Below are 25,356 nucleotides of genomic sequence, written 5' to 3'. Positions count from 1 at the left end.
TGGACGCTTGAACGATATGGTTGTGACGCATATGTTTTTTGAGGGGGTGAAGAAGGTATAAGAAGCAGTGTTTCTTCGAAATAAAAATCAGCTGTAAGTCAGCGCTTGTCTCTTGTCCCGATGTTTTGAGCTGTTCCGTCACAAATGAATAACCAACATGCCCAAGCTAGTGTCCTGGCTGATTACTGTTACATTCCTTAACTATTGAGAAGCTGTAGCCCACTGTAAGTAATATCTATAAGAATTTTTTGAATTTTGAAAACACGCTTACCCTCGGTGCTGGGGCCTAACAAATTTTGGATATTTCGACGAGTTGCGCGCACTGGAGAGGTTGCTTTGCCTGCAAGTTTCTCGAAAGTGCGTGTATTTTTGCGCGATGTAGCCAAAATGTGTTCATCCACAGTCCCGAGAGTTACCGTGTTTTCGAAAATCTAGAAATTTATATCCATATTACTTGCTGTGGGCTACACGCCTGTCAGTAATTAAGGAACCAAGTTGCAATAGTTAAAAAGTTAACTATTCAATACTAATTAACCAGCCCGCTAGTTAGCACGCCTTAGCTGTATTCTTATTTACTACACCGCTGACAATGCTATGCCGAAAAAAGCGCTATTCTAACTCAAAAATCCAATTTTTGAAAATTGTATAAAGTCTTAGGTGAAACACCCTGTATAAAAAGTTCGGTACAAGGGAGCAGGCAGGACAATGCTGACAAGCAGTGTTCTTCGGTTTGCCCCTCCTAAATGCTCATCAGGAAACCTAGCATATAGGAAATCACAGTCAACTACGTCTTCCTTGAAGTATCCCTGTACCACCACCCGAAGGCGGTCGCAAGATATAACAATTTCCGACAACAGTCACTTTAATCTTAGCTTCACGAATCACATAACAGAGGGACTTTTAGATTTCGACCGAAAAGTATACAGTTTACAGATTATTTAATCAACAAATAATCGGATTAGGTTCGCCCGGCTTGTTCTTTCCCACATAGAACCCCGTATAAATATTATATGCACATCAAGCCAGGAACAATGCAACACACACTAAGCACAGAGCATAGTTTGATAGCAAAAAAAAAAAAAAATTGCACACAGCACTTCATCCCCCCCCCCCCCCCCCCCCGAAAAAAAATAGAGAAATCCCGCGTTCTGACTTTTTCCACTCTTTCATGCAAAATGTCGGTTTGTTCCTCGCTGGCTGTCACGCTAGTTTTACAAAAACCTAAGTATTTCAGAGGTGTCGCCACCGAAGACATATCTGTGAATGTGTCTGCAGTCGCGGGCCTCTCGCGACGAATTGGAAAAACAGCGCAATCAAAGACGAGACACAAGAGAAGGACAATACACCAGCGCTGTGTTTTGTCCTTCTCTTGTGTCTCGTCTTTGATTGCGCTGTTTTTCCAATTCGTAAAACATGTACCAACCAGCCCGTATTTGCCCTCTTCTCGCGACGCCATAGGGACGAGATGTATTGCTATTTATTATAAACGCTGCAGTTTGAGTCTCGCGACTGCTTCCTGCGAATATTTTGCAGACTTCGGTGCTCCAACTGGCCGGTAACTCACAGATCGCTGTAAGTTTGCACCGCTTAATCAAAGATGAAATAATCCAGACCAAATTTCACACCGAAGCAAATTTTAATTCAGAAGAAATTTCATAGAGTAGGTTGAAGGTTTTCCCTCCGTAAAATATCAATGGCATCCTGGTACAAAATAATTGTGTTAAAAATCCAGTGTCGCTTCAGTTATGCTCACGCCAACAATGCACGCCGTTAGAGAACTGCAATAGGATGTATTTGGACGCCTGTTTTGCGGCGAACAGGGAATATTTATAGGCATTTAGTGGAAATGTTTTTTTTTTTTAAACTGAAGCATTAGCAGTTTCGGCGGAACGTTTTTTCTTCTAAGGTCGCTGCCTTGAAACAGGTGTAGCACGACAACGTGAATGGCATCCCAGGAGGACACATAGCATTTTCATTTAGCGATAGAGGTGCGATTGTCTCGCAGAAACTGCGACAGTTAGGAAACAGCCTCTACTGCAACTTATGTACGCAAGTACATGCCTTCTCTGAATGGTACTTACTGAGAGCCTTTGCTGATGTATATACTGTCTTCCCGCCGCTCAGAATGGTCTCTCTTTACTCTCGTTCAGCGGAATCGGCTGCGAAGATATTTTGCGAGGGATGCAGTTTCGCAGCGGACGATATCTATCTTCCAGCCATCTTCCGCCTCACTTTCACATTCTTGCGTATGGATTAGGTACTAGCCTTTGGCTATGGATCCGCTCAGCTTTGTGTATTGAAGGCGTACCTGTTATGACAATAAATAAATAAATAAATAAATTAATAATATATATACCTGCGCTACATTATACAAGCGATGGAAGTAGAACCATCATTGAACTCATTTTACCCGTATAGGATTTGCGCAGGAAGTTCTCAATGCTAAACGAGGCATTTCACTGATTAGGCAAGTTATGTGAAGTAAACAGTTACTAAAGACATCACAGTAGCCGGTTTCGGTCTTTTTGAGGTTGTGCTATCTTTTAGGGTGTACTATTGTAGTTTATAGATGAAAGAAAGCTCTCGACTGTCATTCACGTGAGCATTATCAGGTGAGGTGTCGATCCGTCCACGGACGGACATAATTGCGCCGAAGCCAGAGAGTCAAAATACAGACAAATGTTGCATTCCTACATTAAAACTTATACATAATGCATATACGTTTCCGTTCGTCCGTAAGGTTATACCTTACGATGCATATACGTCCTCGATGTTATATCACCTATCCTGTCATACATTTTTAATTTGTGCATAAGCTCTGGAGTCTTTCCTAATGACATGCAAATAGCAAAAGTACGAGCTATACACAAGAAAGGTGATCATAACAATCTTAATAACTATCGCCCAGTTTCTATTCTTCCCGTGTTTTCTAAAGGGTTAGAAAAACTTATTCTAATACGCTTTGAAACGTTTTTTGAAAAAATGAATAGCATAACTGATTCCCAGTACGGTTTTCGGAAATTTCGATCTACCCAACTTGCCTTGCTTGACCAGAAAGAATACATTTTAACCAATATAGATAGTAAAAGGTATGTAGTAGGCATATTTCTGGATTTTACCACGGCATTTGACTGCCTCAACCGAAATCTCCTCCTCGAAAAATTAAAAAATTACGGTGTTCGCGGGCTACCATTTGAGCTAATTAAATCATACCTCTCAAATCGCGTACAATATGTTGAGCTAAATGGTTATTCTTCAAGCGTGACTTGTACTAAATCAGGAGTCCCGCAAGGAAGTATCTTGGGGCCATTTTTATTTAATATATACTTAAATGACATTGTGAACGTGGATATGCAGACTAAGTTCGTCATCTATGCCGATGACACTAGCATTTTTTGTGCTTCCGATAAATGTACAGAATTGTTTAGCACTGCAAATTCCGTGTTAGCTAAAGTAAGTGATTGGGCAAAACACAATGGACTAATAATTAATAGCTCGAAATCAAAAGCGATCGTTTTCCGCGCGAAATCAAGACTAGTTCCGTCTGAGTTAAGACTTAAGTTAAATGGTTCGGAGATAGATGTTGTCGACGAATTTAAAACACTAGGGATTATTTTTACAGAAACGATGTCCTGGAACAGGCACACAGAATATATAGGCTCAAAAATCGCGAGTGTAGTTGGGATTCTCCACAGAAACAAATATTTTCTACCGAAAAATGTCATGATGCTTCTATACAACTCTCTTTTTCTGTCTTACTTAAATTACTGCATACTCGTGTGGGGAACGACCACAATGACCGGTATCCAGAAACTTAGCAGACTACAGAGTAAGGCAGTTAGAATCATTACACACTCTGCACATGATTCTAATGTACAGCCATTATTCCACAAGCTGGGCCTATTACACATTAAAGAGATGTACAAGTACAACCTATGTCTCGCATTAATTCGAGAAAGGAGGCAAAATAGCAAAATCCTAACAAAATTAGCACAACTAGCCGTTAAAAGTTCGTCAGGTCACTTCACAAGAAAACCAGAATACTGGAAAGTTGGCTCCTGCAGAACAAATTACGCTGCACAAACCCTAAAACACCGCATTCCTTCGGTCTTAAACTCCTATTTGTCTGAAGATGTAGACATTTTAGCGCTGAATTCTACGCAGCTTAAGAATATTTTTCTTCAATAAAACGCAAACTGTATGTAACCGCTATTAATATTGTATAATTCATAGAGATGTTCTGTTGTTAGTCCTGAAATCTGATGTATCACTTTTTCGGTAACCATGTTCAAATTCCATGTTCAATTAACCATGTTCAATGTACCTTCCTGAGATTTTTTTTTTCAGTATCATGTTTTGTTGCCATGTATTGTTACAATAGGCATTTCTTCATTTAGTCGTGTCAAAACGACTGTTCTTCTGACATGCTTTTTGTTGTTAAATGTTTGTCAAATGCCACCTGTCGTTTCCATATAGGGGGGCGGGGACCAGTCAAGCTGCGGTTGCAGCTTTTAGCCCCGTCTCCCTCCATCTTTTTTTGATGGAAAATAAAGTTTATCTTATCTTGTTTGCCAAACGTAACCAGGCTACCCTGATCATTTTCAGGCTGCCCTTTTTGAGCATCCGGAAGAGGAAACCAAAGGCTAACATTAACATCACGCAAGTTTGCCGCCGCTCCGCCGCGAGTCCTATGCTCGCGCCGCGGTCATGGCAGGCTAGTAACCTTTCGCAAAAATTGTTCCTTGGCCCAGCGAGAACAGAAATTTCATGATGGTAGAGTGATGAAGCAGTGTCACAACGAGCACAAACAATAAGAGACCATCTCTGCATAGAGTGCAGCGACTGTGATCCTTTGCCGCTTTTTGAAAACATGTGAGCTTCGCTTAAAAGCAAGAGTATACAAAAGGCATCTGAAGCACCCGGGATGCCTCCCCGCCCCCAAATACAAAAAAAAAAAAATTGAGGGCATTGAGGTCTGCCTACGTGGAGGAAATGCGGCGACCGTGTTTCGCTGGAGGCGAAACGCGAAAGGCACCCGTGTGCTGTGCGATGTCAGTGCACGCTGAAGATCCCCAGGTGGTCGAAATTATTCCGGAGCCCTCCACTACGGCACCTCTTTCTTCCTTTCTTCTTTCATTCCCTCCTTTGTCTCTTCCCTTACGGCGCGGTTGGCGTGTCCACAGAGATATGTGCGACAATTACGCATTTCCTATCTTAAAAAACCAATTTTCAGTTTCAATTAAAATTTTTTGTTTTGAGGAAAGGAAAGAGCGCAGTACCGCTGAGATTTAGACATCTCGGTGGACATCTAAAGTGCACCTTAAAACATGCAACTGAAGGAGCGTATGTCATCGGTACGAACTCCTGTCGTCAGCTAGCCTCCAACTTCACATCTCGACATCTCGGTGGACATCTCAACCGCACCTTAAGGGAAATGTAGTCTCAGAAAGCAAGCAATTGAAGGTGCATGTGTCATTCCTCCGAACCCCTGTCGGAAGCTAGCCTCCAACTTGACTAAAACATGTAACTATATGCAAAGAGTAATGCTGTGACAGCACCCGGAATGCTGTACGACGAACGGTTACTCAAATATTTGGTGAAAGTTTTCGGGAATACTGCCACCACATTGAGGTCAACCAGTGATGATATCGCTGGGATTTCTTCGTCATGTGCGATGTCTGTTGCTCAAACAAACGTCGACGCTTCGGCGGACGCGGTTTTGCGCTTGTGACTCAGCTCGCGAGTGTGTCGTCACCACTTTGGTGTGATGACACACTAAGTTTTGCGTCAACCTCTCACGTCGATCATCTCGCATGCCGGCAGCCGGGTTCGATTCCCACCTACAACCCAATTTTCTTTTCTTATGTTTATTTTCTCATGACGTCACATATCTAGTGACGTCACAGAGGACCAACTTCGGGCGACATGTTTTGAGGACACTTCCGGAGTCAACATAGCGATGTAATGCTTTCGCATTAAAAAAGAAAAGAAGGCTGTGTGGGCCAGTTCGGCGAATACATCAAACTTTAGCTTACTTGATGGGTATATATACAGCTGAACAAGTACGCGGAGTGATGGCACACCTTTTCGTTTTCCTTGTTATTTCCTGGTCACGTTTTCATTTGCGTTTCTTGGATATTATGGCATGCGTTGTATACCGATACAATAAATGCTTATTTGAGAGCAGCATCGCGTTCATGCTGACTCCTCCTCTCTTCCTTGTTTTGCACCAAGGGGGATTTCAAGACATTTTTTAACCCAGACTTACGACTTAGTCTAACAGATGCAGATAACGTATTTAATGGCGAAGAGAGCCGCTGGACTGGGTCAGACCTAGCTATGTTATGTTTATATTTGAGCTTAGACCATGTTTAGTGGATATCACTTTTTCTTGGTTTTATCATATTTATTACGTGATTCTCACGATTTTAGGCAGCGAAGGTTGGGCCCGAAACCATATTCTGTTGTATTTTCCCTTTAGAAATCTCTAGTCAAATGCCCGATGAAAATAAGTGCGCACATTGACAGAGAATTTGGTGCACACAATACGTAGCTTCATCTCTGCGTCAGAGTGAGCACGAGACAGTGTTTATGTTTTTCCCTCATTTGCTTTCAAGAGAAATGGCATGTTGCTTCAGACCCAGCTGCTGAGCTAGTTCTCAGCCGACCTACGTTCTCTGCCGCAGTCGTGAACTGTGGCGTCCTGGAAGGCATCTCTAACGGTGTTCTGCGCTTTTCGGGGACCGTTTTTGGCTCGACGGCCGGCTTCTCGTGCAAGCGCGGTTTCAAGCTGGTCGGCAGCAGCATACGCACCTGCGGCGCTGACGGCAGATGGTCCGGTGAATCTCCGCGCTGCATAGGTGGGTGTGTATTATCATCACGAAGCACGAGAGTCTTGTTCTAAGTGCACGCTGTGTATCTCGGAGAAAACCATTAAAATAATTTTTCGTTGGATATGCGGCTGTATGGTATATTGAATAGTTGGCAATCTACAGTATGCAGGTCAAAGGGTGTGCCTTCTGTGCCTATTTTTGCTGCTTGATGTACAGCAACAGCGCTGATTCTACAAAGGTCCTCATGCTACAAGGAAAAGGTCAAGAACATGAGCTTCTCTGCCAAGCTAGCCATAGATTCTTTGTCTCTGCCCACAACCTCACGCTGTTGTCGCAGAGAAAAGGAAAAGGCATGTACCAACCGGTAAATCACTGCATATCGGCGCTTGTGCGCAAAGCGCGCAATTAACTTGAAAAAAAAAAAAAGGTGTTTGTGAGTGCTACCGCTGCACACCAAAAGGGCACCCATCTGTCCCTGTTTTTTTCGTTTATCCTCATTCCTCCGTTAAAGGTGTCATCTACCAATAGCGAAAAGTTTGTGCATACGGCAGAAGCCGAGGACGGTGGCCATCATGAGCGGAACCATTGCCTCACAATACGATCGGTTCAGGGGAACTTCACTACCTATTGAAGCGAACTGTCACTAACTTGAAGAAAAGTACGCGTTGTGCCGTGCAAGTGTTATTTCACTGCTGTCAAAATAAGATCAGTCCCGGGAACGGCTACTTGACATAGTACTGAAAGTACAAGAGCACTCTTTTATGGAAATTTTTCAGTTATTGTTAATACGTTTCGCATTAGAGAGTAACCCGGGCGCTCGTATAGTTCCTCATGGCCATAAGCAAAATTTAAGGAATACAGTGCAATGAAAATTTCATCCAGAGGCTGGCATATCCACATCACTTCTAAGAATAGAAGTAATAGCCTATTAGAATAGCACGGAGGGTTTAAATCCAAGGGTCACACTAGATAGTTCGCAAGGTTTTCTCTCTCAGCGTTTGGTTTTAAAGAAAAAAGACAAGGCTGTAGAGCATACCCCAAAACTTCTGAGCATAGCAGAATACTGTCAGCAGCGGGCACCTTCACCTTCATTTAAATGCAGTCCATTCAAATGGCCTACTCCACTTTCAATGTGCAGAAATCTGGTGTCCGGGAAAGATGCTTGCGCAGTTCACCGAGCAAGGTGGTAGTGTGGTGGTGGGCAACGAGTCTATTTCCGGGCGCCAGCTCAGTGGCACCACGGTGCGTTTCATATGCCCATCGAGCAGCGACCTGGTCGGCTCCGACAGTAGCGTCTGCCAAGAAACCGGAGTGTGGAGCTTCGAACCCCCGGCTTGCAAACGTAAGTAAATTTCAAATGGGAGGTTTAACCTTCAGGAGACGACCACTACATGGCATACCATGCACAACTCAATCTCAACGCTGGATTACATAGTCTTCTACGTACTTAACCATAGACAAAGTTTGCCCAAGCTGTCTCAGCAAATTATATGTGAGCGACAATTTTATAGTCATCATTAGTTGTTATCTAACGCGGTAGCGTTAAAGGCCCCCTTACCCTAAACATTCGACGTCGGCGTTGTCGGCGTTGCGAGCGCAAAATCGCGAGCATTGCTCTGGCAAGTGGTGCCCGGAGAGCAACCTACGATGCAGGTGGGCCACCTAGGTCACGTGGCCTTGCGACGTCATCACACCCTGCCCACCGGATAGTGAGCAAACTGCCCACCGTGGAATGACTGGTCGCTCGGGAAGAGCAACCTGGGCCGCACAACGCCCACCGCTGAAGCGCCTGCTATCGTAGCAGAGTGGCGCATCGCTTAACGGCTGCACCACTGCGCCAGGAGGTGTATGACGATTTCCAGGGAAATGTAGAGATTGACCACCTGTGTATGTGGGATTTAATTCATTACGCTGTCGCGTCATACCCTTAAGGCGGAACTTAAGTGTCCCCTAGAATTTAAAATTTGTTTCGTGTGATTTGAATATATCACAAAAATAAAAGACCAGTTACCTATTTCTCAGTATATTTTCACGCAATTATGTCCTTTTCTTCCACCAAGTGTTGGGGGCGCAAATGTTTGCCTTCAGTTCGTCTTTCATTTTTGCCCTTTGATGGGCGCGTCTGACTGCGTTCATTTTCCGTCTGTTTTAAATTATTATTAACTTGCTACCATTTTAAAGTGACATATTCTGTGGTTGCATGTATTGATGCATATTTTTATAAGTAGTAGAGGAAGTGGAAGGTAAAGATAACATCATCAAGACTGCTGCAATGGCCATTATCCGCTGCCACAAGTATAGGATGAGGCAGTATCAGCTTTCACTATATTTCAGAGTAGCGCGGTCGACGCTTTCGCAGGTTTTGAAAAAGTATAGGTTCGTAGGAGGTTTTATTTATGGATCTTCTGAGGGGAGACGCTATAACGACTCACCAAATTGTCGAAAAAGACATTGTTTGCGCGAGCCTCATGGAAACGAGTGATTTCATTAGATGAATCAAAGTTCCTGTCGTGCGGGAATGATGGGATTTGTTGTATGCGTAGCCCCAAATGCAAAGATTCGGCAGTGGCGGCAGCAACAAGAGTGCTCGGCGGTCGTCGAACAGAAGTCCTGCTGCTGTCGGCCGCGCTCAATTTAAAGCTGGCTAAGAACCATAAAGAAAAGGCGGCAAAGTAACGACAGCAATTTACAAAAAATGGAAGCAGTAGCGCGCGGCTGCGATCTTTGAGGCAAGTGTGGTCGCATATCGCGTCACAAGCAAATGATAAAGCCGTTGCCAGCGGCTTTCGGCGTGAACAAGCAAATAGTACGAAGGTTCGTTTTCGGTTTATGCAGTTCAACGTCCGAATGCGTCTCAGGCTATGAGAGTCGCCGTAGTGGAGGGCTCCGGAAATTTCGACCACCTGCACAGTACAGGGGCCTCTAGCATTCCGCCTCCATCGAAATGCGACCGCGGCAGTCGGAACCCAACTCGCGCCTTTCGGGTCACCAGAAGTAGGATTCGTCGCTGTATGAACCACTGAAAGTTGTAGCGAACACAACAGCAGCAAAAGTGTTTCTGCTGTCCACCATGGTGACAGAGGTTCCTCTCACAGTGACAGGCCTATCTCCCTCACTGGCATAAGTTGTAAATTACTTGAACACGTTGTTTCCTCTAATGGTCACCGTAACAACACGGCTTCAGAAAAGGTTATTCGTGCGCTACACGACTGCTCGTGCTGAGAACTGATCTGAATTCTAATATAGATAGAAATAAACAAACTGATTGCATCTTTCGTGATTTTTCGAACGCTTTTGAGTGCGTTCGAAATGGCAGTAAAATCTACAAATTGTCAGCCTTTCGACTTGACTCCTTAAAATTATCATGGCTTTGTAACTTTCTCTCCCTTCGTGAGCAGTATACCTTCGTTAAGTCTGCTTATGTTACCTGAGGTGTTTTTCAAGGCAGTGTTCTCTGTTCTTTGTTATTTCTTATAATTCATGTTAATGATCTGCCAACAAATGCATCCTCCTGTTCACGCTTGTACACTGATGATTGCATGATTAATAAAATCAACCAATGACCATGGTGTTCTTCAGCAAGATTTTAATATTTCTAGGCGGTGTGAAAATTGGCTGAGGACGCTTAACCCCTTGAAATGCCAAATAAAGACCATCGACAGTAAACGTGCCAATTCTAATTTGCCTTACTTTGTAAATAATGTGCTTGTGTCTGAGGCTTCGGACAAATACCTGGGCATTCGTACAACTTCAAATGTGTTCTGGTCCGAACACATCACTTCCATCCTGTATCTCCGCGAAAACACTTGGTTATCTCCGCCAAAACATTAAAAAGGCGCCTGTTCATGTCCGAAAATTTGTTTACGGAACTTAAATACACCCTCAGCTAGAAGTTGCGTCGTCGATATGGTCACCATACCAGAACTATCAGCCATTGCCTGAAGCGAACGAACGCAAAACTAGTCCCAAGGAGGTCATATCAATCAGCGAAATAGGGCGCCTCAAGTGTTCTTTCATGCTTGCTTTTTTTTTTTCAGTGCAAGTACGTTATTTTTCAGTACAGTATATCTCCTCAAGGGTACCTCTCCTCGCCTTGATGATGCAGACGGGCAACACCAAATTCAATTCTGCTATCTGTTCACAGTCGTAAAACTAATATTTTCCCCTAATTTCGCTTATTTGTCTTATTCCGCTTTCCTTTTTTGAATCATATTATAATTTCTGTGACACCGGAGAGCTTCGTGTGCTCCATCTTCTTGATCATACGCAGCCTCACCTGTCCAAGTCAACTTTTGTCAGTGAATGTAGGTGTAACCACTGAGCAGGCTTTTGATTGATACCACAGTACACAATGACAAAGGAATGAAGGCCAGTATAGTGGACGCGTCCTGCTCTCTCGATAGAGAGCATTACCGAGGCCTAATGTAACGAACTCAGCGTTCTGTGAATTTAACATGATCTGCTATGATGGAACCTAGCGATTAATTTACTTTTAAGAATGCATGAACTTCGATGAATCCCTGGAGTACCGAGCTGTAATGATCACCTTTCATTTCAGCCAAATGTGTCGTTAGTCCTGGCCCCGGTTCACAAGTCCTACGCAAGACGCCTCACAGATCACAGACATGGGTGAACATTCTTTCCAGCTTCATTTATGTAGTGCTTCTCGTGGAAACATTAACGGCGAGTAGAATCAAGAGAAATCCTTAACTGATAACGAGCATCAGCGGTTTTTATTTTTGTAACTTTTTCTTTACTTACTGCAATTTGTTAAAATGATGGATTCTTTTTTCTTCGTCTTCAGAGAGAATCATGTAAGAATGCTTAGAGTGTGGTTGTGAATGATATACAAAGGTTAGCAAGCACAAAAATATTGTCACACTTCAGAGTTTTAAAGTTTACATTCGCGGGAGGGGAGACCTCTATCACTCCTCTCAGTGAATATCGCGAAGCTGAAGGGGACATGCATTGCACTATGGCTACCTGCAGCTTCGTAGGATACACCGCGCTACGTACGAAAGAACTATATAGTGAGTAGTGAGCATGAAACTCGCGAGAAGCGGTCTGTGCACTGTTTAATGTGCTGCTCTTTGGTTTTGGTATAGGCTTACGGGGGTTTAACGTCCCAAAGCGACTCAGGCTATGAGGGACGACGTAGTGAAGGGCTCCAGGAATTTCGTCCACCTGGGGTTCTTTTACGTGCACTGATATTGCACAGTACACGTGGCTCTGGAAATTCGCCTTCATCGAAATTCGACCGCCCTGGCCGGTATCGAACCCGCATCTTTCGGGTCAGCAGCCGAGCGCCGTAACCACAGAGCCACCGCGGTGGCGCTTCGCAGTGCATGCTAAGCGCATTCGCCTGACAATCGAACATGACTTAGCACTTTAACGCTTTCGCATACTCACACATGCGCAGTCTAAAGTGTCTCAGCCGAATTTGTTTAGAAAGCCATAAAGTTTTGTTTTGATGTGATGACATCAACACAGAGACAAGAAAATACGCCTGTTGTATTCTCTTGCACTTTTTTTTTTCAGCCGCCAGTGGAACCTGGTACCCAAGTGTCTGAATCCGACAACAGCCTCGTCGTGAAATGCGTTGACGGGTATCACTTCAGAGAAAAGTCGCTTCGACACACAAGCAGATCTTATATACCGCTGAGCTGCCAGGACGGCGCGTGGGAACCGCCAGAGCCCTGGTGCACCGAAAGTAAGTAGGTGTATCTAATCCATCGTCCTGGCACAGGTGCTAACTAGTACTCGCGTTGGCACGTTGATTTTGATAGAAACGATTACTTTTGAAGGGATAGTTTCACCCTGATAGGTAAAGCCGGGTATCGCCGTGTGTGCATGCAACATGCCCTTCGGGAGAGCTGGCAGGTGGCCCCCAAAGAGCAACCTTGGAGGCAGGTGGGCAACATAGGCCGCGTGACCTTGCAGCGTCATGACAACCTGCCCACCTGATAGTGAGCATGTCCGCCGTGGCTGGTGGCAGTTACGGATTGGTCGCAAGGGAAGATCAACCTGGGTCGCACATGGCCCACCGTTGGGAGCACCTGCCGATGCAGGGCAGGGGCGCATCGCTTAACCGCTGCACCACTGCGCCAGGAGGGCTATGAGGACTCCCAGAAATGCATGAATGTAAAGTAGACAATGACTTTCTGCATATATAGGGATTAACATATTACGCTGTTGCGTCATACCCTTAAGGCGAAGCTGAACTGCCTCCTTCTTTTTTTTACTAATTACTGATGATCCAATCAAAATGCTGAAATTATTACGAAAGGCAATTATTACGCGATGCGGGACATGGCCTATGCAGAAGTATTTCAGATAGCAGCTTATAGTGGTCAAATGTTTTAGGGGGATCCCCCAAGGTGGAGTAGATTTGAAATAAGGGAGTAATTACTGATGGACGGCCACCCGAGCGCAGCCAACGGCCACGAAGGAAAGCTACACAGCTTCCTCAGAAACTTCGTACTTAAAGAAAAATTCGTACTGGTACGTGGTTCGAACTCGGGACCACCGCTTCACCGGAGCAGTCGCTCTGCTAACTGAGCTAGCCGGGACGGCAAGGTTATGGTAGGGCGAGAGCGAATTGATCAATAACTCGAAGCGGGAACAGTGTTGGTCAAATGTTTTAGGGGAAAACATTGGCTGCGCTCGGGTGGACGTCAATGAGTAATTACTCTCTCAATAGCAGCTTATAATATCCCCCCCCCCCCCCCGCAAAAAAAAAAAACTGAGGAATGTTTAGCAATAGCAGCCTGTGGAAGCGCTTGAAGTTTCATTCTGTTTTTAAAAGGAGAGGATGTAGACTGAGGATGGGGAGGACGGAGAGCGAGGTTCACGAGCAGCTCAACTTGCGTTGTCATGCCGTCGAGCCTTAATTTGGTAAAAGTACTATCGAGGACAACAGTCACCTGGACACGGAACAAAGCTATCTTGATACGTATGCGCCTTGTTAGTAAACGATCATCTCATTTCAACGGGCCCGAATACATCACGTTAGTCCTACTTTCACTGGTGGTCTCGAGCCACCACCTAATAGAAGAGCTATAGGGTTCATATGCGGCTGACGCCCTCTTGGAGACTTTTCTCCTCGATAGTTCCTAAACTGCACAACGGCATAACAGCAGCTGCACTAAATAATGGTTGTTTGATTACGAAACTGTTTCCTCAAAGAGGAAGAGAAAGTTTGCGCACGGTGGTGCATTCCATTTTCAGGCTATATTTTGCACTGAAGTGTGGCTGGCGAGAATAATTTGTCTACAAAAAATATTGCACTAGCAGAATTCGTCCATTGCAGACCAGAATGGTTCGAAAAGTATTGCTAATCTTTCGGGACCAGTTTCCCAGTTTTGATACAGAGAGAGAGAGAGCTCTTTAATGAAAAACAGATTTTAGCCAGCGTGAATATTCGCTGACATGCTACTCTCCGTAGGGGAGGGAATAGGGGAGCAAAGAGGGAAGAGGGGTTTTAGAAAAATGTGCGGTCATATAAGAGGGTTGTAACGGAATAGTTCATTTCATGATGGCTTCTTTGGATGAGACCGAAGTGAAGTTCTGTGCAAGTAAAGCGGGGTGATCAAGTGCTCGGGGAATTTAGAGTTTGTCTAAAACTCCAATGACGTCTAAATAGGCGAATAAGACTATCATTGCACGTCGGTGCTAAAGGACCTAATATAGAGTCCACTGTATGTGACTCTTGGGTGATGGACTGCATGCATTTTTCATAGTGTGCACGTTCGTTGGCGTATGGTGGACATCCGAAGAGAATGTGAAGTACAGCCTCAATTGAGCCGCAGAATTGTCACAATATGGAGTGTCTGCGTGCTTGAAACGACATCGTAGACTGTTCGTAAATGCAACAGTAAGACGAAGGCGATGATATATTTTTCTGGATGACACAGAAGCCTGAGTGGTAGCCTTGATTTTAGCTGTGGGTCGATGGATTGGAGAAAGGAGCAATGATGACTTGGCGAGTTCCAGAGGCGGTTGTTTTAATCCTGGGTATATCGTTTGGCGAGTTGGAACGCATCTGGTTTTGTGAAGAAGATGCGCTTGTAGTTACGGTGCTGTAAACCTTTGCGGGCCGCTTCACCTACTCTCTCATTGGCCAGGAAGCCGCAGTGAGCTGGAATGCATTGAAAAGTTATACAGTGGCCTTCAGCAACAGCAAAGTGGTGCAGGTACCCAATGCCATGAGAAATTGGGTGTTGATTTGTTCTCTTCAGTAGGTTGATTAAGGTTTGTAGCACTCCATGCGGGTCCGTGAAGACTACCCGGCGTCCTGGGTTGTAAGGCTGTAAGGCTTGGAAGGCTGCTTTTGAATCAGTGAAAACAGACCATTGCTGGGGTGTTTCTTCACTCATATGCTTAATGGCGACACAAATAGCGGAACGTTCTGCACCAGTCAATGAAGTCTGGTGTGATGCTTTCACTTTCTTAACTATAGTTTACGGGGATGACCACAGAGCCCGAGGAACTGTAAGGAGTAAGTGAGCCATCGGTATATACGTGCAGTCGGTGCAAATAAGTGCAAATATACAAGAGTGATCTATTTTAATGCTGTCGGCGATAAATCAGCCTGCTTTGCCAAAAATACTACTCATGTAGATTTGTCGCATTATATTGTGTGGTAGACTGGGCATTTGTTTTTATATTCTACTACGAACGTGGAAACAAAAACCGCAGTTCCAGTGTTTAGCAACCAATTCTGTACAGTGCATGAAATTTTACTGCCCTGGAATGCTGGCAGGCCAAAAGACGGAGCAGGCAGTTACCGTCCAGGGCATACAAGTGCTTGTCCCGTTCGATATGCTGTACGCCGGATATGAAGTGGAAAGCGGATGTGAGGCAAAAGGCCACGTGTCGTTGCAGCATGCTTCAGGTTGTACCAGCATGGAATTTGTGCGACTTGTAGGCAAAGCTGACGATGATGAGCAAGGATTTGATTCTATTCTTTCGTAAGCTTTAGTTGCGATCGCAGCAGTCCTATAGGAAGTAAATAAAAAAAGGGAAAAACTTTGAGCTTGGATCGCAACTCTGTTAGCAAGACCAACAGTCTTTGTGGCAACCTGGACTACCGCAATGTTCGCAACGAGCGCAAGGCTACGTGCTTGGTGCTGGTCGTGTGAGCGGTGCTGATGACAGGGCTCACCGCGGGACTCATAATGAACATTTATATGTCTTCAAAAGCACCGACGCTCGTCCCAGCGGTAGTCAAGAATATAAATACTTCGCTAGAAACTTTATGAAAACCTTGTAATCCATACTGGAAAGGGTTACTGGCCAGTACGACTTCACTGAAAGTAATCTGAGGGGGTAACCACTCTTTGGTATCAAGACTACACGTGCGTCCTCCGTAATTACGGTGCTGTGTCCTGCTTGAGTTTCTCATGACTTACTTGGTTTTTTATTGTCGTCTAGATGCTAACGTCAAGCGCAGAAGGCTGAGCTGTTTTTTGCGCGAAGTTGTGGCGGATTTTATTATAATAAAGGCTAGTTTCTCACTGGAATACCTAAGTTCTGTGACTCGTAAATAACTCAGGAAAGACTTTCTTGATGTCATGTTACCGGTTGCTGTTTATCGTTCCTTATACTGTGGAGGGGAAGGTAAGGTCTTCTTAAAAAGTACTAAAAGTATATCAGTCTGATCGTCAGCAAATTGTGTCTTCTTCCTTTTCAATGGCGGTACATTGCCTGTTAAACCACGGTTGAGAGAAATAGGCTGGGCTTCACTTCGAGGTGGGCGTTTCTGCTATAATTACATGTACCAGGAGAATAGCAAAAATATATAAAAGAAACACTCAACCGACAGTACGGCAAAAAGATAAAAGAGAGAATTATAGTAGAAACCAAAGGCTTCCTAACCTTTACTGCCCCATAAAGGACTCGATGTCCACTTCGTTCCCGACCCCCCCCCCCCCCCCCCCCCCCCCTGTAGCGTCTGTACGCCATGGGTTGGAAGGACGACTCCGTCAAAACCGTGGCTGTGCCATGGGCTGTCCTATGCTCTGTCGTGCGCAGGGCGACCCTTTGACGGCCTAAATATTTTAAAACTTTGTTTGCAAGTACTTCCGAGCCAGGTTATACTGCGCTACTTGTGCGAATGCATTCGTTCAACAATTTCCTGACTAAATAGCAATAAATTGCGTTATTGTGCGAACCAACCACATTTCTTTTACATGATAAAGCTTCGTCACATTATAATCAGAATCATTTTGTTTCGTTACAGTCAGCCGGGGTTGCTCGTTGGAACAGTTTTTCGAGGTGGCTCCTCCTGGACTGGTAATTAATGCCAGCACGATCTACGTACGCCAAAGCTCCACCTTCTGGGCATTTTGCGACGGCCCAGGCTACACCTTGGTCGGAAATGGGAGCGCAGTAGCTTGTCTCGAGGATGACTCCTGGGCTATTCCGCCGCATATGAAGTGTAAGTCATTCCAATTAATCTTTTACAGGTTGTTGCTAAGAATTCTTAGAGCAAATCGGTTGTTTTAGGCCAAGTGCTCTCGCAATGATGTGAAGGAAGTTATCCATCATTATCCTTCCACACGACCCAGATGGGCTTTTCAAAATAAGATGGACTTTGACGTGCGCAAAATCATGAAGACACTGGCAGAGCGAACGTAAACTTCAGCTTCCACTTCAGACAGGTACGTAATTTAGAATAAGAAAAACGACTGAACGCGTTCAAACCCGAGCTATATATGTTTTCTTACCAACAGTAGCTGGTGCTCTTGACGTATACAGTTGAGAGTTGAGAAGTGAGGTGTCTGATGACCGAATTAGCCCAATACCTTCAAAAGAATGGAAAGAACAGGAGAGAAGAAGCGGCACCTGGAGCTCACGCGGCGAGCGCGCATGCACTATTCGAAGCGTTAGCAAAGGCAGCAGAGGTTATTCCTCTGCCTTCACCCCAGAGCAAGGCGGCATAGTCGAAGATGTGCATATTACCATCACTGCCTCCCATAATCCTGGGCAAAAGAACCCAGGGGCGTATAAAAGGGAACACGTGGGGAGGGGAGGCAGTCAACCCGCACACACCTGAGCGGGAGATGTTATATTGAAGAACCACACTGACTCCCTCTTTCATGCGGTTAATGTGACAAGAAAAATGCATTGCGCACATGTAAAAGCCGTCCTAAAACCGCTTGCCTACAACAATTATCTATAAATGTGGCCTTAAGACCACACAGAAGGGAACTCGCGGTGAATATGCGGTCCTCTGACTATACCGTAACTATAACGCGCCATTTAAGAAGGCGTTAAGTACAGTCTACCCCCTACCTCTCTTAAGTCGACCGTCCACATATGCACTGACTGTATGACGGCTGTCAAGGTACTCAACATTCGTTCATACTTCACATCACTGGACCTCAGCATCATAAAGCTGTACAAGACAGCCCAGACCTCAGGCGCTGTTCATGAAGTGCACGTCATAATTCCAACACGTGTTATCGGGCAGCATACGAGGCGGCAGACGCGCATCTACAAGATGACAGCCAGAGACCACCAACATTGCATGTGGTCTCCAACAATTCTTATGCGGTTACGTGGGCATCGCTCATCCCCCGAGGGAAATCGGACGGCAGAGCTTCACCAGTGCACCATCTCTCTCGTAGACGCTATTTGCCGACCGTGCGCCCCAAGGGGTGCAGGCCCTGGTCCACAATGCCAGGATAAGTTTAGCAAGTGGGGCCACTGCAGTCGGTCTTTAGAGGCACGTCCCGGAGGCTATCTTACTCAAGTGGGAGTAGTCAAATGCTATGTTTAAGAAAAAAGAAAGCAAAACCAGACGTAGTCACGAGGTACCCCTTCTGGTCCCCGACGGAAAGCTCTGTGGTTCCAATCCCAGCGCGGCTGCAGTCGTCTTTGAACCCACAGTGGTGTCTCAGTGGCTTTCGCGTTCGAGTCCCCATCCCAAGGTCGCATGTTCGATTCCGGCCACGGCGGCCGCATTTCAGTGGAGGAGAAATACAAAAAATACCCGCCGCAGTGGCTCAGTGGTAAGGCACTCGTCTACCGAGCCGGAGTACCCGGGTTCGAACCCGAACGCGGCGGCCGCGTTTCGATGGAGGCGAAACGCAGGAGGCGCCCGTGTGCTGTGCGATGTCAGTGCACGTGAAAGATCCCCAGGTGGTCGAAATTATTCCGGAGACCTCCACTACGGCACCTCTTTCACTCTTTCTTATTTCACTCCTACCTTCCCCCCTTCCATTACTGCGCGGTTCAGGTGTCCGCCGATATATGTGAGACAGATACTGCGCCATTTCCTTTCCTCAAAAACAATTGACCAAACACAGAAACGCCCGTGTGTTGTGCGTCATTAGGGCACGTTTCAGAACCACAGTCAGTCAAAATTAATTTGATGTCCGCCAATACGGCGTCCCTCATACCCATCAATTTACAATATTTTGAAAACTGGCCTATTTTCACGGAGTAATTCTTTTTCTGCTATCCCTCACCCCAAACCCAAGCTATTTCGGCCCTCAGCTTCGCTATCGGGCATTTTTGACATTTGAATAATTGTTTTGTTTTATACAGCATGTAGTGGCCGTTCGCTTAGACAGTCACAACTAAAAAAATTATATAGCATAAGTTTAGGGCTTCGAAAGCAAAGAAGTTTGAAAAAAAAAAATTGGTTTTGAAGCTATTGCTAGATGAAGGCTAGTGTGATACTTTGTTGTGTAAACTTGCATAATGGCTGCACCTTTTTCCTTGTATCGGGGAGACAAAGTTGGCAGTGCAACCTTTACATGCCAAAAAAGAAATAGGGTGCTATTTTGCTTATTCAGTATTTTTGTCGAAAAGAGGGGGACACGAACCTTTACGGCATACAGCACTGGCCGCAGGAGGCTATTTTCCCTTCTTTCATATAGCTGTCTTGAAGTTTTGTCTGCTACATACCGCACGCCTGAAGATTACACCGCTCATAAAAGTCACAAATGAACAAATTACATATTCATTGACTCTTTCTGACAGTTTTTCGGCAGCAGTGTCGGACTGGACCTCTACTGACCTTTACATGGAAATTTATGTGATTATTCAGTTCCGATTCTCATAACAGCGATATACAAATCGAAAGAACTGGACAAGGAGGACGACAGGATGCGGAGCTGAACTATCAACTTTTGTTTCGAAAAGATGCGTACGATTATTTAAGAGGTGCATATGGGGCCACATGACGAAGGTAAACGGAAAAAAGGGAACAAAAACTAAAAAACAAAAAGACAGAAAAAACACTGCTGATGAAAAACGCGTGACTGATGCAAAGAAAAGTCATGACCACAAGCCAACTAAAATTTTTAGAGTGAATCTGTGGTAAGGAATAAAGTTGCAGCTCAGGCGATATTTCCAGACCTATCACTACACCTGCATCAGCAGTGAACGTGGGAAAACTTTCTCTTCAAAGAACAACCTAGAATGCATCGGTTCCAACAATAACAGGCATCGAAAGCGAAGCAAAGGAATCGTATTTTGAGGTAAACAATGTAAAATTAAAATTTCTTTATGGTGAGAAAATAAAAGTCAACAAAGAACGCGGCCAAACTTTAAAAATGCTAAAAACCGCACTGAAAGCAAGGGCAACATTATGCACACACCATAGAAACAAGCACGGCATCATTCATCGTACAAGAACGAGCGACCTTGTAGTGCCGTGGTTGGTCGCTTAGGTCCAAGAGAAATCTCAAATACAAGCTTACGTTGTGCAGGAGATTTGATTACAGGAGCGGCAAAAGAATACTGCTGTCGCATTGTAAGTTGTGGGTGTCCTGGCGGGTCGCCATCGCCATTGCGCGGCCGGACAGGGCTCATTGAAGAAATATGGGGAGACGCCTTTGTCCTGCAGTGGATGTAGTCAAGCTGATGATAATGATGATTCGGGTACAGCTGCGGTTCGGGGGCTTGATGAATCATATCCACTGGACAATTTCGACGGGACTTCTGACCACGCTGTTCCAGGTGCGCATCTGCGAGAAAGCGCAATGTACAGTCTTTGAACCAGGCTGCATGTTTTGCTTCTAGCTCGTACAGTGGAGCCCTTACAGCTTCCATGAAGCTGGAATGGTCGTTAAAGGTAAGGACTGGGGGTCTTCTCACCTTCTAACCACTTTTGATCTTTAGGAAAGCCACAAAGGCTCCACTATACAAGCTAGAAGCAAACCATGCAGCCTGGTTACTTTTGACAAAGACGGTACATACGCTTCCTGTTGTCTGCCGGCGCCCCGGAATCCGTTCAGACCTGCACATACTTGAGTTAGCCTCCACGGGGTCCTGCTACCTGCGGCAGCTCAAGCTTGTCTGCACGGCTTCCCGCTACTTACGACAGGCGTATACCTTGCACTGACTACCCACCCAGTCACGACCCAGCTCAGTGGTCATCGCAAGGAAGGTCACAGCATAGCCGCGGGTGTCCTGCTCCTACAACGGCGTGTTAGCGGCATCCATTGTCTGCATCATCCTGTGTGCCGAGCGGAGTCTGTGTTTCGCACATCCCGCGACAGGCTGGTTGTGGGATATCAAGCGCCACTGGAAGAAGACGTCAGTAAAGGTCTCCTTCGTGAACTTGGAGGCTTGTTCACTTGCTGCGAGCCGCTGCCCTCCCTTCGTGGGTTTAGTGAGCGCTGTAGCGGTGCAACAGTATAGCGGAAACGGCGGAGCGAGGCCATCTCGGCTAGCGCGTAGCTTGAACACGCGGTGGTTGGTGATGTATAGCCTATGGACACCGTAGAAGCTACAAAGCAGCTACAAAGCATGTGCTGTGTAACTTGTGTTATTCCTTTCTCTCGGCGGGCACGTGCACTGCACTAGTATTCTTGACCATGAAGTTCGCTCGCGGTCGTATTCAGGAGGGTTCGCTTGCGCTTCTGAATCTCTCAAAACATTCAGATCAAGAATTTTTGAACGAGGGCGTGCAGCAGCATGTGAAGTTCATCGGTCGACATTATCAACCTCCCAGATGTGAGCTATTGCAGTGGGCATATTTCATGCCGTCTCAATCTCAGACAGCGACATTTCAGCGCCATGCGAATATCTTTTAGTTGCGGCCATTTCGTGAAGTGAGTTATATAAAGGCGATATACAAACAGAATTATAGATGTATTATTGTGTTTGCACCCCCCCCCCCCCCCCCCCTTACACTCACGCGCACTGATGAGGTTTGATAGACGTTCGTTTCTTTTTCAGTTCTCGTGAAAACCAGCTTTAAGATACGGATGTTCCTTGCAGTGTCTTTCTGTCCCACACCGACGTGGTTTGGTTTTCACGGAATACTTTTCGATTCGATGATTGTATTAAGTGTAGTTTATATGGAGAGGGCAGTATCGAACATCAGGGCCGATTTTTCGTTTTCTTTTCCTGCAGCTTTCGCAAGCTCAATAATTTTCAATGCAGATTTGTGCGGGGCTCCTCCCTGCAGGTTGGTGTGATTTAGACAGGAAGTGACGCAATCGGCAATTAGCTTCCTCAAAGTTGCGTCTTTAATCCCGTGGTCGACATTCCACCTTCAGGTATTGAAGGCTGCGGCAACTTAGACACTTGGCCCGGTGGACCCAAAGTGGAAGGGAAAAAGGACGCCTACGACTTGGGCGACAGCATAACGCTCTCCTGCAGGAACGGTACTGTGCTGCAGCCTTCCATCGAGAGGGTCACCTGCCTCGGCTACCGCTGGTCTGAGGACGCGCTGCCAACGTGCGTTCGAGCAGTGGAAATGCGGCGGCAAATTACCAGGAGCAATTTTCCTCCTCGACGGTATGCTACACACATTTACAAACCCTTTATTTTCTTTGCGTTTGTGTTTTTGAGCTCCCTATTTCGACGGCGTTAAAATAAGGTCACACGAGGGGAAGCCTGTCCAATTGGCATAAATGACTATTTGCTGCCAGTCCTGGAACACCTGGGATTTTTATTTTCTGTTTTCCTCTTTGGACTATTTGTGTTTAGTGGATAAAAGCGAGCCTTATTAAGTCTGAATCGGAAATTGTTTGCTTGTCTTATAATTCTAGAAAATATGAAAGTAGTCATTGGTATCAAAAGCGCTAGGAGTACGTCAACGACAAATTTTTCAAAGGATTGTGGCAGCGAGAGGAGATTGGCTATCGAGCTCGCAGAAGTCTTTTTTTCGAGCATTTCGCCCCAGAAGAGCGGAGCACCAGGCTAAGGGAAATCTTGTGCCCATTAAAAAACCGGTGGTTGCCCGGCGCCAATGGGGATCGAACCCAGAACAACCCGATTATGAGGCGGATGCACAAATCACTTGGCCACCATTTCGGTCCAACCCTGTTTTGCCGCATGATGGCTTTAGTTGGTTATGCGCGATAAAACCCAATACAATTCGACCCACTGGGCTTTACTACTGGCTTCCTTCTCCACCTCCTCCGTCCCGCTGCAGTCATTGTGATATTTATTTATTTTTATTTATTTATTTATTTGTACCTCACAGGCCCCGAAGAGCATTTGATGAGGGGGGCATATCAAAAAACGATTATTGGGAAGTAAAAAACCATGATAATGGTAAAACGGACGCGGTACAAGACAAATACACGAAAGGAACACGAACTTGACACAAAATGGAGTTAAAGTAACAACAAATACGAAAATAGAAAGAAACAAATAGCGAAACACGAACATGTGCTTATTACTTATTTTGTTACGAGCAAGTTGGTCCTTATACATCCGAACTAAAGCCGGCAACTCGCCTTTTCACTATACAACATTGGTGTTTATGTTTCCTGTTTTACGTTACTGCTCGCATATTAAAGTTGGGTTGAGTAAGACTGCCTTTAAAACTCAGCTAACTGCACTTGGTTTCGTTCTCGAAAATCGTTTGCATTTCATTTCGGTGGCCATAATAGTTGCTAATTTTCAGTTTTTGCGCTCTTTCGCCGACAGTAAATTGTAATTTATAGCTTGTTTGCACAATTCAGTATCGACAGTAAGAGCCACCTTGGTGGTTCACTGGTTATGGTGTTCGGCTGCTGACCCGAAAGACGCGGGTTTGATCCCGGCCGCGGCGGCCGAATTTCGATGCAGGCGAAATTCTAGAGGCCCATGTACTGTGCGATGTCAGTGTGCGTTAAAGAACCCCAGGTGGTCGAAATTTCCGTAGCCCTTCACTACGGCGTCCCTCATAGCCTGAGTCGCTTCGGGACGTTAAACCCCAATAAACTAAACCAAACTTTTCTTCGAGCCCGTGCAGCCTCTATAACAAATTTCTACTTCTTTTCATAAGATTTGCTAAATGCAGACACCAAGAAACGTAAACAAGTCGTTCGGTGCACCGTCAAGTATCTAGACCTTCGTCCTGCTGGCGACTATAAGCTTTTTAAGGTGCTGTCTCTCATGAGCATCGGTAGTGCACGTTGATGGAGAGCTCGACTCGGACTCGAAAAGCCGAAAAGCTGGTTTGAATTTTGAGCGGAACCGTTTTCTCGCTTCTCAGATTTGCTTAGCTGCTATCAGCTATTAGGCGACCTTTCCTTTATTTATTTATTTATTTATTTATTTATTTATACATACTGCAGCGCAATTTATATGCGCTATGGCAGGAGTGGGAAAAACAAAATGCAAGGAAACAAAATGCAGCAAAATGTACAAAGTGAGAAATACAAAAAGTTAAAATCACAAATGAAATATCAAACAAGAAAGGAACTGTTAACAACAGGGTAAGAATACACAGCTATCATGCGTCTTCAATGGCAGTTACAAAGTTTTTAAATGGACGAGAACGAATGGACCCAGGTAAAGAATTCCAGGCTTCTATTGAACGGGGAAAAAAACTGAATTTGAAAAAATTAGCATGCGCAAAATACGGTATCAAATTAAGCTCGTGATGACTTCTTGTAGATGATAATGGTGCAAAGTTAATGTAGTGGTTAGCTGAGAGCCTTACTGAGGAATTGACAACACGATGTAAGAATTTTAATGATTCAGTGTGGCGACGGGCAGACAGCGTGGTTAAATTCAATGAGAGAAGTGTAGAAGAGGGTGAGAAATCGCGATCATAACGATGACATATAAAACGCACAGCTTTCTTTTGGACTGCTTCTAAGATGTTAATTTCGAATTGCTTGTACGGGTTCCACACAACAGCTGCATAATCAAGAACAGGGCGGATTAGAGATTTATACAACAGTAGCTTTGTGTCTTTTGGTGAATTGGGTAGCGTGCGTCGTAGATAGCCTAGTTTTTTTAGTGCATTATTACATACGTAATCAATGTGTTTAGACCAAGACATGTTATGCGTGAATATGACACCAAGATATTTGTACTGAGAGACCCTATCCACCACACGGCCATTGAAAGAGTAACTAAAATGGGAAACGGAAGATTTGTTACAAAAGGACATGAGGACGGTTTTGTCGAAATTAATTCTCATTTGCCAGGTACTACACCAACTACAAAACATAGCAAATGACTCTTGGAGGTGACGATGATCATTAGGGCCATTAATTACTTCGTATAAAACGCAGTCATCAGCGTAAAGACGAATGTTAGAAGAAATGTTATGTGGCAA

At 45.1% G+C, this 25,356-nt stretch overlaps 1 protein-coding gene across 9 annotated transcripts in view; it reads left to right on the top strand.

The window, feature by feature from the left end:
• LOC149352622 (sushi, von Willebrand factor type A, EGF and pentraxin domain-containing protein 1-like) overlaps nt 1-25,356 on the top strand; it is a 268,948-nt gene that overhangs the window by 34,574 nt on the left and 209,018 nt on the right. For 5 of the 9 annotated variants that reach the window (XM_089581803.1, XM_089581802.1, XM_089581800.1 and 2 more), the window contains exons 6-9: nt 6,618-6,860; nt 7,972-8,175; nt 11,392-11,462; nt 12,372-12,543. In XM_089581803.1, the coding sequence (XP_089437929.1) occupies nt 6,618-6,860; nt 7,972-8,175; nt 11,392-11,462; nt 12,372-12,543 (690 nt within the window). The remainder of the gene's footprint in view (nt 1-6,617; nt 6,861-7,971; nt 8,176-11,391; nt 11,463-12,371; nt 12,544-25,356) is intronic. The other 4 variants (XM_089581801.1, XM_089581804.1, XM_089581805.1 and 1 more) reach the window with 4 other exon arrangements.

This window comes from Amblyomma mixtum, chromosome 3, assembly GCF_055824585.1.
Source record: "Amblyomma mixtum isolate Tamu chromosome 3, ASM5582458v1, whole genome shotgun sequence".
Classification (NCBI taxonomy): Eukaryota; Metazoa; Arthropoda; class Arachnida; order Ixodida; family Ixodidae; genus Amblyomma; species Amblyomma mixtum.
Note: the sequence above shows the minus strand (reverse complement) of the source record. Positions and strands in the feature narration are given on the sequence as shown.